We start from the raw sequence: 20,492 nt of genomic DNA on the forward strand, positions 1-20,492 counted from the left end.
ACTAATGACTTAACCCATGTTTCCTGCACCTTTGTAAGTGCAAGGCATAGAGCTGCTTTATGTTTATGTTGTTAAGTATGTTTAAAATTATGTCTTTAAAAAGATTCTTCATCATACTGATTCACAATGTGCTGGATCAAACAAGCTGCTTATGCTGAATCATTGAGCCTATAAATCAAAGCTCAACATAACATGCAACATGTGCCACTGTTGTCAGATTTTTTCAGATGAATCAGACTATCCTTGGTTGTATTTCAATTGGTAACTCACAGGAAAAAGCATTGTCAGTCAAAATGAGGAACTCGTGAGTTTAGGTTTAGTCATATAGTCCACATATTGCTTATTTGAGATGATCCAAGTCATTGCCTCATGAAATCAGGATGCACCACACAGAAACATACGGTTAACATCCTTGGATCAATTAGCAACTAGCAAGTAACAAAGATCATTTTTGGTCAATTTTGAAAGGTCACGGGTTTTCTTGAACTGCTCATGTCATGAATCAGATTAATACGTTTATGCTGCAGCTGCTCTTAAATAGATCTGCAGCGAGATGAGAGGCCGAAACCCAAGCGCAGAACTCGGAGTGCTCTTTGAGGTTTTCTGGAGAGCCTTGGAGAGAGAGTGGCTGTGTTGTGTGTGGGTCATGATGAGAGAAGAAGCAGGCAGGCTGAATGAAGCTGGTGAATGGAGATGTGAGGTAGCTGGGTGAGCTTAGTGATAGCTGAAGTCCAGCAGGGAAAAAAGCTGACTGGTTTTCAGCGCTACTAAAGGGGGAACAGGGGCGTTTTTGAAAATTGACAGTGAAACCAGCTAGAGAAAAAAAGGAGGAAATCAAAGGATTGAGTAGTTTGGGAGGCTGGTAATTGTTAGCTAGGATGAAGCTGAGTGTCCACTGGATCAGTACTCTAAGACGTATCTGAGAAAAAAGCTTTTATTTTTGGAAAGCGGATAAGTCGCTTTGGTCAAATGTCAAAGTACTGATCGGTGGGGAAAACTACCTTAAATACTATAGGCGGCCTTTGGAGCTGATTAAGAGCTAGATTGTTTGCCTAATTGGAAGACAACCAGTCTAATAGAAAGTCTTCCCGATCTCATTCACCCATGCATGACAAATAGTGTAGTTCTAAACTTTTCCTTATGCAAGGCATAACCAATATTGGTCTGAAGAATCGACACAATTAATATGATGAATCCCAGAACTGGACATACTTGCTCAAATTCTGAAGAAAGTCAAAGCTTTCACTTGCTCACCAAATTTCTGTCTTTACTGGATAGACCAGAAGCTGTGATACATAGTCTTCTTTTTTTTCTTATAACATGGCTCAATATTTTCTTTTAGAATAATGCCCTCTTTAGATGACTGTTGGTTTAAATGAGAAACAGTCCCTCCTGGTTAATCTTGGAAAGCTTGACATGATATGCATGTCCTTCATTGCTGGGGCTATCCAGATGCCCAAATTGCTCTCTAGTCTAATATACAGTAGGTGTTCATTTTTGTTGTGATATTTTGAGTTACAGTAGCAGAGTTTACCTGGTTGCTGCCATCCTTAACTTTCATTAAAATCTCAATCACCATTCACATCTCTTGCTGGCATATATGTTTATTTAAATATCTTAATTTCTTGGCTGCCTTGCATTCTTTTTGGAAGTTGGAAGTACTACATTTAAAACCCAAAACAGGAGGCACTTATTTCCTGAAAGGGTTGAGGGGGTATGGAGCAAGCAGTCAGTCTTTGTTGTTGATGTTGATACCCTGGTTTCTTTCAAGCAACAGTGGGATGAGATCCTTGGATCAATTAACGACAAAATTCCAGATAGGCTAGAAGACCCAAATGGCCTCCTCCCAATAGTAACCTTTCTTATGTTTTTAGCTCCTGATTGCATTTACTATCAAGACTATCAAGTGTCTGTAGAGTTCGAAAGTTAGTAGTATAATTGTAAGAAAAAAAGAATGAAGAAAACTAATTTTGTTTTACTTGTATTTCAGCCACAGGATAAATTGAATTGTTTCATTGCTCTATGTTTCATATAAATGTAATAAGCAACAAAGACACTAAGAAAATCTATATTAATTCCGATGAATTATGTGCAAACCTACACCTCTTTAGCGGTAAACTTTAATAAATAAAAAAAATGTTTCCATCACTTCAGCTGAAAAACATGCAGTTATCAGTTCTTTGAAATACTGTCTCTTATTACGTGCTCTAGATGTTAATGTAATCTAGGAAGATGAAACTGTGAACCATTTAAAAAATGAAAGTGTTACCACAGAGCTTTATGCCAGTGTAAAGCTATAGCCTTGATAAACCTCCCAATCAATTTATAATTTAGGAAGCATTACTTGTCTCTGCAGAGATACCATTGTCTTAGAAAAGGAGTTTGACTTGGATTTAGCTTATCTTTGTGTTTGCTACAGATCTAGAGGGAATTTTATAAATTCACATTTGTTAGGCTGAAGAGCTCTGAGGTGATGTTAATCATAAAAAAAATCTGTCCTTATGTTAAGAAAGATGACTTGCTTTGTCACTGTTTGCCAATTATATTGCAACATTTTGTTTTTCTTCTATCAGCTGAAAGGAAATTAAAGCAGATTTTTAAAATGTAATTTTTGTTTTGATGTTTTTCTATTTTGTACTGTATAACCAATGTGTGTGCTGAATGTGCTCTTCAAAGGGATGATCTATAAATCCGAAAACATTGTGAACTTAATTAGAAAAATTATAGAGGCCCTGGCCAAAATATTAGGAAAATTATTGAATAGTGTACAGAGCCTTTGTGAGTAGCAAGAACAGGATAAATCTATTCAGCCTAATTTCCTACTATTGTTTGAGTGGAATCTGCTACATGCACTCTATGTGGTTAACATTGTGTGCAATTGAACTGCAGGTTCTACTGGTTTTATTATTTTCAACTGGAGTGAACCGCCGAACATTGTTCTGGCCAATGAAGGCGATGAAAGTCTGTTCCTGAAGCCAATCAAATAGTGCAGTGCTTGCCATGTAGAGAGGCACTAAACACATTGGGTTTAGGTTCCCAATATTTGGCCAGTGCTTACAATATCAGGTGCTCTATAGCAGTGTTTTACATAACCTTTTGCTTGCGTCAGATATTGCAGCTAGTATCACAAATGCTGGTTTCAGCCTGGAATAGGTCATTAGCCAGTTGTGAATACAGAAGAACATAGTGTATCTGGCAGAGCAATGCCAGGTTTGGAAGAGTCTGAAATCAGTCAGCTTTGCTGGCTGTCTATGTTGTTACAGTGAACTACAGTATGTTAAAGTGGTGTAATCAGTGAGTACTGACTCTCGCCTCCATCTAATGCATAACTTTGCTGCCTGAGCTTTAGGACCTGAAGTATAAATCTGCAAAGGAACAAGTAAACAAGAAAGGAAACTCAATGTTTCGGCTGTGGAGCCTTCTTCGGGCTTTGAAGCCTACGCATGCTGACACAGCTACCTACTTGAACTACTCAGTATAAATATGCAGTTGATGTGTATATTTCAAAGGACTGTAAACTATGGGTCTTTCCTGTGCTGGTATGCTGGTACAACGGTTCTAACTAAAAAATGAATCGTTTAACAATTGGCAGTTCCAAAACTGGTTGTATAAAAAGAAAAAAAATGGTGATTTCAATTTTTTAAAGTAAAAACATCATAAAAAGGAAAGATAAAAATGATAAATCAAAATGTTGAATCAGTATTGGTTTTTTTTATTTTCTGATATGCATTTAGTGTATGATTAAAGGCTTGTAAAGGGTGATAATCAGCTACCCCTCTTTGCCCTTATTTTACCTTTTACCTCTTAAATACCTATGTTTTATTAATATTATGTCCCCTTGCAAAAAAGCGTATATTATTTTCCTGTATTTAATAAGCGTATCCAGTTTCTTCAGACACGCTCTGCCTGAATGGTTATTCAATCAGAAAGCATCTTGTAGTGGCTTGTTATATAATGTTATATAACAAGCGCAGTTCTCCCCAGGCAAGAGCTGAGCCTCTCGTCTCATTTCACACAGGCCAGCATGGGAGCTGCTGCACTCCAGCATGTATTAAACTGAAATCTGCGCTTCTCTGAGAAAACACATCTTTAATGTACACAGACATTTTGTGCCCACTCACTTTCCACTTGCTTACCTTTCAATGCTAATTTAATCGTGTCAGACATTACAGAGCCTATGGGCATGTCACATGAGTAATACATGGGAGAGGGAAAATGTAGAAAGAAGCACCTACAAAAGTCCCAATTTTTGTTTGTGAATTTTTGGGGGCTTCGTATGTGAACCTAGCAAGTCAAATTGCTGTCTTTCTCCATCTTTAAGACCAATTGTATGTAATCCAAAGTGCACAGGATTTGAAGTGTCTGTCATGAAAATCTGGTCTTGTGATTTATAGCTACATTTACTCTTCATAACAAGGCTATTTTTTAAACTTTTAGATTTAGAACTTTATTTTTCTTTGTCTTCTTCTATACCCTACACAGCTTGATTCCATGGTCCGTATATTCCATATACTTTCTATGAGATCACATCTTGCCAACAGCCCAGTTTCTATTATAACTTTCACTACTGCATCATGACAAACCCCACAAACTCAAGCAACCAATGCAAATGAACACTGTTGCTGTTTGTCATGAGGCATTTTTCCCTTTTCAAAAAAGTTAAAGTTATAAATAAAAACGTGTTGATATCATCTCTGTTCTGGAATGTTCACTGCAAGGCACGCAGGCAGGTTTGACATGATGGAATTTATTCCATAAACCAGTTGCAAATCTTTGCACATCAGGTGTTATTCATTTTTCAGTATAAAATATGTCATAGAAAGGGTAAACTCTTGTTCTGAAGAAGCTCATGTAAGTAGCTGTGTCAGTAGGTGTCGGCTGCAAAGGAACAGGTAAATGTTTGTTCCATGCTGAAAGGGAAAAAATGAGATACCACACCTGAAGAAGGCTCTGCAGTTGAAAAGTTGTGTCTCTTTTCTTTCCCTTTCAGCATGGAAAGTATTACTGTGTGTATTAACTGTTCCACCTCTGAGAACTTAATGAGAAATCCCTTTCCAGACATGTCTTTACATTTTTTCTGAGCTGAAAGAGAATGCAAAGGTTGAAAATGATCATGCGTGTGGTATCCCATGAAGGGTAGTTACAATTTTGGCTTCCATGCTTCTCCACAGGAATTTCTCTGTCAGTATGACTCAGCAAATGCAGAACCTGCACCTCTCACATGCCAAGAAGAGCAGCGGCCCCTCCTCACCCAGCGCCGCCAAGCGCCTCTACCGCAACCTCTCTGAGAAGCTCAAAGGGAGTCACTCCTCTTTTGATGAGGCCTATTTCTTTGGCCGTTCTGATCGTTTCAGGAAAACTTCTGTGGTGAGTGTTTCACGCGGTATTCCTTAACGCATGCATGCTAACTGGAAAAAGGGTTAGCAGGCAAATAAAAACATAATTATTAGATTCAGACCTACTGTATAGAATCCACCAATCTATAGGCCATGGTCTTCTCCAGAATTGCCAAACGGTTTGTAGTCTAGACACCTATTCGTTAATTGGAAAATAGTTCACTTTTGCTCAGTTTGGGGTTTGTAGAGTTCCACATCTTGAATGTTATATAAATATATAGAAATTGAAAACAAGACAGTATTTTCATGGATTTATACTCCTTTTGCATAATTGGTGCTTCCCACGCTTGTTAGTGTCTGCATCAGCTTCCTGAGCCCTGCTACTTTATTACAGTGTCTTGTGTAAAATTAAACCGTCTATCGGGGTTATGAGAGCATTTCCTTTTGGGTTTTCTCAATTACAGTGTTTGGAAATTTTTCATTACTGGTGCTATAGAAACAAAATTAATTTTGTAATAACTTTTGCTGTGAAGTCCTGATACTCATAAAATGTGTTATTTTTTCCTGTTTCAGGCAAATGTTTTTGTAGTGCTTTGTTGATTTCTGCTCCTTAAATTAATTGATTTTTGCAATTGGGGTATGCATCCTTCTTCATTCTTTCCTGTTGTAGTACCTTTTATGTGTTTAGCAGAATGACAATGTCTCTTTATGCTTTTCTAATGTGTTTTCCTGTGTTACATTATCATTCTACATACATACTATACTGACTATATTAGAGACATGTAAATACATACTAAATGTAGAATATCTATATAAATTTTTCTAACAGTGGTTTTAGACGTTTAATGTGTGGGACTGTATAAACTATGTCTTTAAAACTGTTTTTATTTATATATATTATGCATTTAGCTCTTCAAAAACAACAGGCATTTTAAAGTTAAATTTAATTTATGCATATGCAAAAACTAAAAAAAAATATGTTATTAAGGAACCCTTTGATAAAATATATGGCATAAAGACCATACAGTATATCACTATAGACATACTGTAGAAATTAGGCTTTTCTGCCAGGAGAAATTTGTGGGAGTTGAGGAAGCATCACAATGGCAGGGCTATTAGTGATACTTCCTCACAACTCTTGGGTCCTGGAGTTCATTCCAGACTGTCCAGTACAGTTTGCATGCTCTCCACGTATATCTGTGTGGCTGTTTTCTGATTACTTCAGTGTCCTCAACTTCCAAGGACATGTTGGCCAGTTTAACTGCTGCCTCTGAATTCACATTGTATTTGTGAGTGACTGATTAGTGTCGTCCCATCCATGTGGGTTATACCTCACTGCTCCCTGTGCTTCTGGGATAGTGTCCTACAGGTAGGTGCCACAACCCTTTGCAGACAAAAGTGATTTTCTTTGAATGGATTGATGGAAATCTGTACATTACATTTTCTTCACAGTACCCACAGTCAGATAGACATACAGTACTGGACGTGTATATTGTATATTGTATATGTATATTGTACATGTACATGTGTATTGGGGTTACACAATTACACACAGTGGAATGAATCGTTGAGAAAGGAATGGGTTGAAAAGGGAAGACATCCCTGCAGTTCTGGAAATCTTACTGTTTTGTGTCCTGCTATGATTTACAGTAGAATTAAATGGTGTTATGTCAAGGTGTCTTTTTTACAAATATTGCATAATGTTCTGTGACCAGGCTTTAGTGTCTTTTTTGTAGAACATAGTGGAGAGCACAGCTGTTCAGTCTGTCAGTGATTTGTGTTTGTTGTCTTGTCGTGGGCATACATTAAATGTAATTTTATTCATTTTGTAGGAAAATAAGTGTTAATTGCAGGGGACAGCTATAGCACATTTCACAACTGTCTTTGCAATTAAATTTTCAATTTAAAGTCAGTTTTATCACATTTTTATCACAAAAATGAAGCTGATTCCTTTACTACTTAGTTTTTGGAATGTGTTTTTGAGCATTTAACCAAAATATGACAACAAGGTTTTACAGAAAAAAACTCTCTATATCTAGTTTTTTTGTTAAATTATTTTTTCTTTATTATTACTGTTTTATAAACATTATTTAAATGCGTTTATCTTTATGAAACATAAAATGTCAGTGCATTGCCTGTTTTAAGAAAGGTCTGGTACAGTGAAGCATAATGTCAGTTGAATTTAATCTAATCTGTGTTGACAGATCAGAACTATCGACCACTTTCTAATGAACTGCTGGACATGGTCATTTTAGAAAGAAAAATTCTAATGTCATCTGTCTCAAATGAATGGGGATCTTTTTGCCTCATATATCTGTAATGAACTCTATGGTTGAGGTCAATTGTCATTACTGTTAACCACAATGACAAGTCCTCCATTTCAGTCAGAATCGCTAACCATAATGAAGTACTGTAGGACAAGTACCTTTTTTTTTTTCCTTGCCAGGATGCTACTTATTACAATAGGTCATAACTCATCTTGATGGCTTTGACAAATGGATAAAATTGATAAAAACAAAAGGAAATGTGAAGATTATCACTGATTTAAGTTGAAAGGGATTGTAGTACAGTATGTGTATGCAGGCTCGGGACTAGGTAATAACACTGTTTCATCTTGGAAGGTGAATGGGGTTTCATGGTAGGTCTTCTGCAGTGACTGTGTGTCATTCTCTCCCTGTTTTGAATGATAGAATGTACAGTGCAGTGAGGCCCTGTTTGAGGCAGTGGAGCAGCAGGACCTGGATGCAGTTCAGATCCTGCTCTATCAGTACACGGCCGATGAGCTGGACCTCAACACCCCCAACAGTGAGGGCCTGACGCCCTTGGACATCGCCATCATGACCAACAACGTCCCTGTGGCCAAGCTCCTTCTGAAGGCTGGAGCCAAAGAGAGCCCACATTGTGAGTATGGAACACTGATCTATGGCAAGTGTGTTTCACCTTTTTTTTCTTTTTCACTTCACAGTAAAACAAATGGCAATTCTAAGTATATCTTTCACAATTATGATCTTTTCTCTTCTTTTTCAGTCAGATTTTAAAAAGCTTATTTAAAATTTACAGCAGCTGAGATGGAGTACACAGTGGCAGTCTCTCAAAACTGACAATTCCTTTAAGTTTTTTAGGTAGTAGTTTTACAACAGCTGTGAATTTCATGTACTATAGTTGAAGCTTGAAGTATAAATTAAAAGAAAAAATTAAAGATATACTGTACAGATATTTCATTTCACATGCTTTGCTGCACTGAATTCTCATGGGAAAACAGCAAGATTGAAAAATGTATGTTAAAAAATCAAAGCAGATATACTTGCATGGAGGCTTTATTAAAGGTAATTGAAAACAGCCTTCACTTGTATTGTTTGAAATCTTAAATAAATTTCAGTTTGTACAAGATACTGAATTTATTAGAACTATAATGCTGGCAGTTTTTTATTTTTTTAATCCATGTGTGCTGTGCATGGATGATCTTTGCACTTCAGCAGAAAGGGTTCATACATTTCAGGACAGGTTTCCCTCCAAAGGAGATTAAATAACTTGTAGTCTGGCTGGCATATTTAACCACTGGCTCCAGTGACAGAGCCTTAGCAGGTGTCCTTTCCCTTCACCAGCAGAGGCACAGTAAAAGTTAAAAGAGCTTAGTGTTCAAATTTTTCAGTGTTTTTGTATATTAGCGAATGCCGTCTGAAATAAAACATGAAGGACTGTGGCTCAGAATTTTGTGTGGTAAAGCAAAGAGAGATGAACCTTATGAAAACGTAACACAGTTCGTCACTTGATGGTTTCGGTTTTCCAATGTAGCATGTAACACATAGCAATTATATTAAGTGATTTATTGTACCTGGGTTGTAGTAACTCTTTAAACAAGCTCTTACCACAGTACAATCCAATCCTTGTAAATAAACAGAAAATAAACATGACCATATTTCTCCCACAAGGTATTATGTATTAATTTATATAATTCCATAAGTACCAAGTAAATCAATCAGCCTCAGTCTTGACAATTCAGACGCCTTACCTGGGGTTTAAACATACACAAAATTTATGAGGATTGCCTAGGCCTTTCAATGCTTATATTTAGGGCATTCCCAGTCAGTCAACAATGAGAACTGTGTCTCTCAGGTCACTATTGACAGACCCGACCATTAATTTATAGTTAGTTCAATTAACCACATTTAGAACCGAGATGTCAATCTTCAGAGGACAGGAAATTGCACCTCAAGGCTTCTAATATTGCCAGCTTTTCCACTGCAGCTCAGACTTCCAAGTAAGGGAGAACCTTTATTACTTTTTCTATGTCTACAACACTTACTTTATCATACATTGAGAAGAACCAGTGAAAGATGTTTTCTTACCAACGTATTAATTTGTTTATTTTATTGCCATGGTTCATTACTAAGGCTTCGTAAGAATATGCAGTAGCATTTAGGTTAGAGAAGTGACTCTGAAGGTAGCATCCATTTTAGTATGACAAACCTGAAAGGTTTTTGTGTGTTCACAAAAAAGTATTGTGTTCTGAACAGTAGCCAAAAGAGACTTTCTCTTTTCCGTGTTCTTGTTTTTTTTTATTTCTTTCATTGATCTCGTCTTTAAACAGATTAAGACAGATGAAAAGCATGGGCAGTTATAATTTTGAATTGATTTTTTCAAAGAGAGAATGGACAGTATGTGTACTTAATTTCTCAGTGATTGGTCTTTAATGAGATCACTTCTCTCCTGTACCTGTGTATGATGAACTGCTGACCTATTCAATTCCCATACATTTGCTCAATTATTTTAATATGGATTTATGTTCTATTTTTGGTCATTCATCTCACTGAATTCATTCTCAGGAGTAGAATATAATTATTCTATAGTTAAGACAGCTAAACACTAAGTTGTGGGTAAAATATTATATGAGAAATTTTCACTTTATTTTAATATATTTTATTTAAAAGGTCCTAATTAAGGTTCTTGACAAAAATCAAGCAAAATATATATTTCTTGGTCTGTTGTATGTTAGTCTGAGTGTAGCTTCTGTACCTACTGTGTTTTGTGTACCAGTTTAATAGTGAGAATGCCTATAAAATGAAATAGCTCATCTACCTTTTTGAATGTATCCTGAAATAAAGGTTTTTCAGCAAAACATAGCTTATTATTCTAACAGCAACAAATGGTTTATCTAAAAAATACTATATTTTTTGTAAAAGAAAAATGTACAGGTATTTATTTACAAATTTAAAAAACTAAAAACAGTTGTAAATGGTGAAAGTGTCTTTTTGTGCTGCTAAAAGAAAATTATTTAAAATGACTTTCAGAAAGGATGAGAAACATTTATAATTATTTTCCTAGTACGATTTTTGAATTCTCCCTTATAAAAACTAACCTCACATTAATTGCTAATAATAATAACCAACTTGTTCAGTTCAATTAGGTATACATTTGTATAATCATTGAATTCAACTCCAATAACAAGAAAACAACTGTTTTGACATAACTGGAATGTGTGCTGGCAGTAGAAAATTATAAATCTTTTCATGGCTTTAGATTTTTACCATATCTAATTCAACAGTGTAAGGCCTCATTAGTTTAATTCTTTAGTGTGCCTGAAGTCGTTGCTAAAGTCGGTGATAAAGAGAACAGAAACAACTTTCTTTTTCTCGTGGCTTGTTAGCAGTGATCAACCTCACTCCTCATGTAGAAAAAAAAAACAATGAACAGGATTTACAGCTTTCAATAAAGGATGTAAATAATTATGGCGGAGAAGCCACAGACCCACCTTGTGCTCATAAACTTCTAGGATTTAAAGCTGCTGGAGACAGTAGCCCTTCAGTTATCTTTAAGCCACAAGTGCAGGCCAAGACCCAAACATGTAATCTGGAGCCAACTGCCTTCCAATTTTTCATTTCTCCAATGATTTTCAGTCTTTCTGCATTCCAATTAGTCCCGTGATACCAAATTATAGAGTGGTAGCCAGGTGCTATTGTAAACTTTGCCTGCTGGCTCAATGACTTTCCAGTGACCCATGTCCATCAGTCATTCTCCTGTAGGAACAATGAAAGAAACGTCAATCAATTTTAAAATAGAAATGTGTATTTACCATAGACTTTCTAATGTTCTAATGCAACCAATCCTTTATTTGCAACTGGCTGTGAAGATTTAACAGATCATATTCCTCTTATTGTTCAGCATTTTCACCCATATTGTCTCTCTACTCTCTTTCTTGGTTTTCCTACTGAATTCATTCCAAAAACAAATCTGATTATTTTTTTCACCTTTGTTAGGTCCTGTTGCCATTTGTGTACTGCTAGGTTGTGTGCTTATGAATTTCTGTATCAACATATTTGAGATACCATTTAAAGCATTTTAGAAATTAAAAATAAAATTCAACATTTTAAACAATATTGACAATTGTAAAACCTTCTGTTATGCTGCTATTTTATTTTTAATGAACTTCAGGCTGATTACAAACTATTCCATTCCAGAGACTTACAGTAGCAGTTATTTTCTGTGTCTTATTATGTAGCTAATTTTTAGCATCTCTTAATTGGTGAATGAATTCTGGAGGTTATCAAACATACTGTATGTATTAAATCATCCATTTACAATTCTTTCTAAGCATTACTATTGATACAGTATGTTCGATCTTGAATCTTAACATTGATTTTTTTAAAGGATTTTGTGTTATCTTTGTGGCTACAACTGAATAGTATTAGTTAATTTGAATAAATAACCTCCAGAAATTCTCCTTTCACAAGAAGTATAATCTGAGTTCAAGAAGTAAGGCTTTATAGAGCAGCCTCAAGGGGTTTCTCAATGAAAATAACGATACCTGCACGCCAACAGCCAAGCAATACAGTCCTGATTCCTACCCTGTATAAGGAGGCTTAACTAATGAGAAATGAGTATTGATAAAGTTAAACACTGAATATATAATGGCTCCAGGTGGGTAAATGGAACAGTTCTCATAATAATATGAATGTCACTTGCTGTACATGAAGACAACCGAACAATGTCACTGTAAAGTGCAGTAAATCAAAGAAACTGTAACTTTCTTTAAAGAGCTGTGAGTATTGAAAATATTACACAGGCTTCCTTGGTGTCGCAGATGGTAAAGGCCCTCACCTGAGTGTAGTGTGAACTCTAGTAGTTTGGGTTCGAGCCTGGATAATGTCACTAGCCAACTGTGGGTGGGATTTACCAAGAAGTTGTACACAATTCACTGAGTGCTGTGGAGAGTAGTGTGGAAACACAGTGACCCCTGTGGCCTCTTGGGTGCTTGCAGGTTTGTGGTGCTGTTGGTCATAGATGTACCACTCATCCAATTGGCACTGAACCTCCGGTATGGGGCTGTGTTGCCTGTGCCATGTTAAATGTTGAGTGGCTTGAAGATTGGTAGGTCAGAGAACTCTGCCTACATTTCCTCATTCTTTCCTGTGTGAGGTTGCAGGGTCTGTAAACCATGAGCTGAGATGTAAAAAAACACACAATTGGAGATTCCAAGAATTGGGTGGGTATAATAAAAACAATCGGTAAAAATATCACATATCAAATGTCCGACATGAATGGATGGATGGTAAGTACTGTATATTAGATTAACAGAAAATGAGTCAGTCATTTCAATGCAAAAGTTTTTAAAATAAAGCCTAATCAAAGTAATGTATTTTTATAATATTTTTATTATACCCACAGCTTTTTACTTTTTTACTTACTGTAATAATGCTGAGTGGAGTAGGAACTTGCTTGAGATGACCTGCTCTTTGATCCCATTTTCTATGAATCAGTTCTCGCCTTTGAGGTTTTTCTAAGAATCAGAAAACAGGTTGTTAGAAACATGTTACAAGAAATAGACAATGAAAGGGCAAATTCGCCTGTCAGGTATTCAATCACTGACAGGCAGTAGGAAGGAGTGATAGGGTTAAGCAAATAAATGCAAAACTTTACAGTAAATCTCACAAATCCACCATCTATGACTTTAAAACTAATTATTAATAATCAATTGTTGAATATAAACATTGTCAGCTATTCCAGTAATTCTTTGAAAATGGGAACTGGAAATACAAAGCTCTTTGGTTTATTATTGGCCTATGTTTCTAATTTTAGAAAACTTTAAATAACCTTTATTTGAGTTGTAGGCAAAGATTATAAGTAAATGATTTATGAATCACTACTGTTACTGGCCAATGATTCAATCTTCTGATATATTGCATACTTTAGGCACAGACGGCTAATACACATAGCTAATTTAAGACAGACCAGCTCAGATTCACATATGGCTGTGTATATTTCCCTGCCACACAAGTTAAATTACCCAGGGAGGGTCATTGTTACAGTGTTTAAAAGATATAGTGTTCTATGTAGCATTAAATACTGTACTTATCAAGTCAGTCAAATGCTTGCTTTATAGCTGTATGACAGTGGAATTCAAGGGCATAATATATAAATAATTCTGCTCAAAAGGGATAGTGCATAGTGTTTTCACAAAACACCCTATTTGCACATCAGGAGAGAACCGGAATAAAAGCAACAACCAGGCATGAAGTTCTTTGAGTGAATACCTGATTCTTGGCATCACTTGTAACATTTCTGTAGTGCCATACAAGGAAAACCTTAAAGTTGTATACTGTGCTTTTTTATGACATATAGAAACATGTTTTCTTTCTGAGAGTCTTGCATAAGATTCCTACCTACAAGTTGTCAACGACTTGAATGCAGATCCCAGAATTATACTTTTTTAATTCTGTTCTCTGATGTTTCAGCTTCTGGGGCCATTGAAATTTAAAACATTCATCTCTGATGAACAACTAAAGGAAGAAAAATGTAGTGTGACTAATGGGTGTTCTGTAATAAAATTGACTTATCACACTAGAAAGGAAAAGCCAGACTCCAGAGTGGAAGCACATTTCGTATTGATCATGTAATGTCTTACAGTTGTTAGCCTGGAGAGCAGAGCCCTGCACCTCACCACTGTGGTTCAGGAAGCCCAACAGAGGGTGAGTGAACTGTCAGCTCAGGTGCTGAGTGAAGGACTGAATCTGGACAGCTCTGAAAAGGAAAAACAACTGAAGGCCTGGGAGTGGCGATACAAACTCTACAAGCGCATCAAGACGGGGTTTGAACATGCAAGTTAGTGTTTGCTTAATTATTATTGTTATGATTTAATTGGTCTTTTTTGTATGTATATAGAATGGTACTGTATTAATTACTTTGGTACTACATATACTGTACATAAACACTGGTCCCCTGTATCTGAAACAAGTCTTCTCTGTAAGTCTAATGGATATTGTTAAACTTTCAATTTGGCAAAATAAAATGTATTATTGATTAATGTGAACCCTTTCATCTTATCATGTTAAAACATTAAAGATTAAGTACTTAATATTTCCCTCTATGGCCCTTTTCCTTCCTCCAGAGGTGGAAAATGTTGCTACCAGTGTTAGGAAATCCATAAATCAGCTATGGCAGAAACGGTATAAAAGAATATGGGAAGCAAATTTGTGACACTTCCAATATAACCAAACAGTATCTGAAGGTATTCCAACGTGTCTGCACAACACATTTCTGTAATTATAGTAGAATTAATTTCTTTCTACATACTTCAATTAATTTATTCTTTCGTGATAAATAAAATATGGCTGAATTTAAAAAAAAAACAATTACTGTACAGAGTTGTGTATCAGAATGGAATGTTTACCTAGCTTTCTTTAGTTTTTTTAGCAATTTTTATTGTACACTGTGTATACCTGATTGCGTTATGTAAACAGCTTATGATCCCTGTGGATTCATTTGAGCACATCTGTGAAGTTTACAGAAAAATCTGCAGTGGTGGCAAATTAAAAAGCAATCTGTGGAAAGATGTAACTTTTGTATGTCAGACAACCTACACTGTCATCATGAGAAAAATGTAAATCAGTTCAACCATTCATAATGATTCTCCTCCATGCAATTAAGCCGTCAGACATCACCGTCAGTTTCAAAGACCAGATCTCAGAGCTCAAAAAAATGTAATGACCAGATGCTCTTCAAACATGTCTGTTTCACAAATCAGTTTGCAAATTGCACTATGCAATTCTACAAACAACATGCCACTCTCAATGTCTACTCTGTTGCCCTGGGTTTAAAAAGGAACAGCTGACCAGATGAAAAAGACACTGCGTTCAAAAAGATGATTACCACATTGACAACCTCACCTTCACAAAGTCTTTGAATTATGCTTGCCGATGCCTAACATGCAGTTATTTTGTGAGGCAGTTTTTTCATTAGTCTAAAATTTCTCAAAAAGAGACACAGACAAGATTATATAACAGCACAAGACAGAAGACCACACACTGGAGAAATACTGTATATTATAAGCCAGTGACTATCAGGAATAGTCCAATACCAGATCTTCCAGTCTATTTGAATTGCAGTATCTTGGCACTTCTGACTGTTGGTTTTAAAGGTTTTGATTAAGCAAGTTTCCAAATGAGGGACATGACCTGCCCAAGTATGAATTGAAGGTTGCGATTTTGAGTACCTCTGCATTGTTCATTAAGCTATCAAATCCATTTCTCTGTGGTTTGTACCTCTTGATAGCCTACATTCAAAACCAGATAACATAAGTTAACATAACCAGATACGTTGTTTTGTATTTTTTATAATGCCTAAACAACATGGCTTTTAAAAGATACAGTGAACTGCCATGAGTGTTTCTTAAAACAATTGTGTTTAGGATTTGCCATTTGTAGCTTAGATACCAGGGTTATTGAAATGAAGTTGGATGATGTGATTAGTTTTGGCATATTGGCTTGAGTTATAAATGAAAAATGCAACTCAAAGCAGCCAAAACAAGCACTAAAGTAGAAATAATTTATTTTCTGTTTTTTATCTATCAAAATTTGATCAAAGTCTGATAATGACAGATAACAATTTGGCCATCCTTAGCAAGTATTTAAGTTAAGGAGTAAAATTAACATTAAACAATCATCATTAATGATCATTAGTCATCATTTTTAAAAAGTAGAAACTCGGTCTACCTGTACATTCCGATCGTAGAAGTATGTACAAGTGAAACCATATTTGAACAAAAAATTAAATAATCAAGCAAAAATATATAATTGAACTCTAAAAACTTTGCTTGTTTATACATTTGTCTCCCTGGCGCTGCGTTTTAGGGTGGCCAGAGAAGGTGTTTGCCCTCTGTTGTTTTAGGTGGTCTTATTTATTTTGGTGTTGTTTGAAAAACAGGGGTTAGAAAATGCTTTGTTTTTGCTGACCTCTTGGTGTTTGCTTCTGTCCCAGGGGCCCCAGAGACGCCGTCCAGTGTCCGTCTGAGTGTAACGAGTAGCACATCACTCACTGTCACCTTCCAGGAGCCTCTGAGCATCAACTCAGCAGTAGTCACCAAATACAAAGGTATTTGAGGCATTAGATTCAAGGCTTCTACTGTCAGCTGTTGTATATTGGCTCTTTTGTTCATGTATTTATGACTTCTGTTATATGAAAAGATGATTAAGTTATTAAGACTATTCAGGGGAAAGAAGTGGAAAAAACTTTCATTATCTACATTTCATGTTATTTGATTGAATCTGTTTTGTCATTCAAAGCTAGACGTTTCTGAAACCATGTTAGAATGTTTTAATCTGTTTAAATGATTAAAAATAAGATGACAACAATTTGCTATACGCAAATTAAAACATTGCTATAAATAGCCTTTCACCACTTTTAAGTTTTAGTGTATTCCTAATATAACACTAAAAACTGAACTGGAATTCTTTCCCAGCTATTTATTTCATACTGGAATGGTAACAGACATCTTACCTATAGAAAAATGATTCTTTATGCTAAATACACATTAAAATGCATTACGATGATGTGAGTTAGTATGGTTTTCAGTGTGGTATTTATTTTAGAAATAGTAAAAGTCATATTTTTTATGTAGTGTACCCACCCACCATCAGTCACTCAAGACAACATCTGGCAAAATGAATGTTCAGTACTTTCTTTACAAAACCCAATGCTCTCAGCGTGCTGATAGTGCTTGCCTGCCACTGCTATTTAAGTCATTAACAGAAACAACAAGAGAGTAGTCTTTGAGGGTTTGGGTGGTCTGCTCCAGTCTCCTCCTGGTGTGTAGACTTCTAGCTGAATCTTTGGAACAGTTACAGGTAATTTGAGTGACTCCTAATTAATTGTTACAACATGGTTAGTAGGAGTCATTTTTGTAAGGGCACTCATATTTTCAGATGTAGATTTATTATGGTATTTTAAGCAATATAATCTACACCCTTTAAAGTTTGAAAATATTTTCTTTTCCAAGGGAAAAATTAAGGAGTAGCAGTTTTTTTATAGATACAATATTCCTAATAATTATGCATAACATTAACTGGCCTTCAGTATGTAAAAATAATAATGTATTCCCAACATAAACACAGTTCTCTGTGCAAGGGCTCAAAACACTTCTTGTCAAACCTAACACTGGCAAGTTTTCTGTAGAAAATATGATTCCATTAGATGAAGAGTAATGGTAAGATAACAGTACAGGGTAATATTAGTTATCATTCATGAATAATAGCTGTAGTTAGAAAATGATGCCGTGTTTCTCATATACAACCTCAAATACTGTACAAGTAAGTAAACTTATTTAACCTTTTGGTATGGAATCTCTGTGAAACATAGTGTTTCCAAAGACCTGGACAGTTCAGTAGCAGCAGTTGTGCTTGAGCTTTTGGGCTTTTGAGAAGGCATTTCAGTTCTCAGTTCTCTTTAATGTGCCTCCAAATGCATGCTTCCTGAGCATGTGATACCTCAGGACAATCTCTTTAGGTACCTCCAGAAGAAAGCCTTCATAATAAATACAACAGTTCAATGTTGGGTTAAAAAACATGATCTCATGCTCTCAGCTGCATTGGTTTTTACTTCTATGTGGTTCTCTCTTTTATTTGAAAGAAATTATGTTTTTGCCATAAGCCCCTAAGGCAGCAATGAAGACAGTGCCTGAGAAAATGTTTTATCTACTCAATGGGTACAATATTTCATAATTCAAACCTTGAATTCTCTTTGTCTGAAATGATAAGAATTTTGTTTAACAGTTTGCTTTTGTATGCATGATGACCACTTACTCTAACTCAGTTTGTGTGGCTTAGCCTTCCAGAATTCCATTTATTTATAGGAATTTAAAAGTCAACCAGGTCCATTCCACAGGTCATTAAACTGAACTCTTTGCATACATAAATAGAAATCCTTTTAAAGTCTGTCGGCCTGTGTTTATCAAAGGCCTAGGAGGTGCAAATAAATAAGTGCAATACTGAGGAAAAGAATTAAGGTTACTAAAGTTCTGTTTCACCTCTCTGAATGTGTAAAACCATAGACACAAATTAACTAAATGTTTATTACTTAATATGAAGTTCTAAAGGTTTGTTCACAGTTCTGCTTTTTATGATATTCCATTCAAGAATTACAGCTATCTAGAGCATATACCTTTTCATGATATTTTATTCCATGGTTAAACACAACGACAGTTCTGATTAAATTCACAAACCAAGCCAGGCTCCTTTATTTTTCTAAATGGTATGATGTTCCAGTGATCATTGGAGAGGTTTTACAATGGGGTGGTTGCAAAGTCTTTTACCCTTGTTCCTACATCCACTAAATCAAAGTCTAAAGTAAAAAAATAGTATCCTGATCATACAAATTCAAACAAATTGGGAAGGAGCAGGCTGAAAAAAGCTGAAAAAGAAGGCTTCATTCTTTTGCAAACTCTGGGTATCGTCCTTGTGGCCTTTCCTGCAGAATCATGCCATAGATTTCATGCATCCTTTTGTCCACTTCATCACGTCAAGATAGATGTCCTTGTCTGGCATGAATCAGAGTTGAAAATCGGCACCATCCCTTGGATCTCAGCCCATTTGGCAGCCCTGGAATGTGAGTGAAGGGTCTCTGTGCCTAGGGACTCACCCTTCCCTCTGTTGTGGAGACACTTCAAAGTCACAAGAGCATGTTTGCTTTCAGGGGGTGTTTTTTGTGTTCGTTTGTTTGCTTTGTTTTTAACCTTTTGCTTGGGCATTGCTCAGCTTACACCCAATTAAACTCTCAATAATGTTGGAAAAAAAGGAAAGATCATTTCAATGCTGTTTTCCATGCACACAATCTAAAATGTTTCTGCTTAAAGAGTTGGCATTCTCATGCTATTGTCTCCACAGTTCTGTATTTGCCTTTTCAGTGGGAAAGAGGAAGAGGTCTGAAAAAATGTTTGGCTTTTCTAAGCCAGTTGCTATTGGTGGTTTTGAAGATACAGATATAATGTCTCCTGCTTGATTTATAAAGCAAATATGATAGATAATTGCAAGGTACTTTTGGTTGTTTTAATAGCAATTCAATTATAAGCTTTTGCTTAAACTCTGCCTGAAGCTAATTTTTCATTCTACCACAATAACTCAATGAAACCAAAAAAGTATTTTTTATGCCTTTATATTTTGGAGTATTTCAATTAGAATGACGTTGTTTTTTTACATGGGTAATATATGTTGATTGTATATTGAAAAAAAAATTCAATTTGTATTTGTATTACAAAACGGCACCTAAATTGATTTTCTGATGAAGTCTGCAAAAAGTGTCTTACTTATACTTTTAACTTTCAAATAATACAAGATTAAACAATCATTCAATGGTTGTTCCTGATGTTTGGTACATGGTTTTACTTAAAGAAATGTAGAGTTCAATGTGATGTTAATTTCTGTGGTAAAACAATATCTCTTAATTAATATGGTTGTTGCTCATTAGTTAATTGTAAATTGTCAGTAAAAATGTGTATTTGCTGAATATTTTAGTATACTTGTAACAGAATGGGGGCAACGTTTTTAATTTCAAAAGCAGTAGTTTAGTTTTTTTCATTATAATTTCTGTTAGTAGCCAACAATAGACAGACGGGCATAGAATTTCATTTTTTTCTACATTCAGAAATGGCTCCAATTTCTGTAATAAAAATGTTGGCCTTGTAGCACGAGCCACAGAAGAAGGAAAACAGTACAGACCTACTTATAGTATTAATAATCCAAAACATAGCAATTAGACAGTAAATTTATTTCTTGCAGTGTGTGACATGCTTTTCTGGTAATTTACATTTATTTGGTTGTCTGGATTCTTGTCCTCTAAAAACTGAATACTTCTTTTAACTTACGAGCTTCTCTACGAGAACTATTTTGT

General features: G+C 35.6%; 1 protein-coding gene across 1 annotated transcript in view; it reads left to right on the top strand.

The window, feature by feature from the left end:
* Positions 1-20,492, top strand: part of ankfn1a (ankyrin repeat and fibronectin type III domain containing 1a) — a 196,805-nt gene that overhangs the window by 140,700 nt on the left and 35,613 nt on the right. The window contains exons 7-10 of the mRNA XM_088927824.1: positions 5,172-5,367; positions 8,027-8,237; positions 14,241-14,435; positions 16,590-16,703. Of these exons, the coding sequence (XP_088783950.1) occupies positions 5,172-5,367; positions 8,027-8,237; positions 14,241-14,435; positions 16,590-16,703 (716 nt within the window). The remainder of the gene's footprint in view (positions 1-5,171; positions 5,368-8,026; positions 8,238-14,240; positions 14,436-16,589; positions 16,704-20,492) is intronic.

The sequence above is a fragment of the Atractosteus spatula genome, chromosome 11, assembly GCF_055471065.1.
Source record: "Atractosteus spatula isolate fAtrSpa1 chromosome 11, fAtrSpa1.hap1, whole genome shotgun sequence".
NCBI classification, from domain to species: domain Eukaryota; kingdom Metazoa; phylum Chordata; class Actinopteri; order Semionotiformes; family Lepisosteidae; genus Atractosteus; species Atractosteus spatula.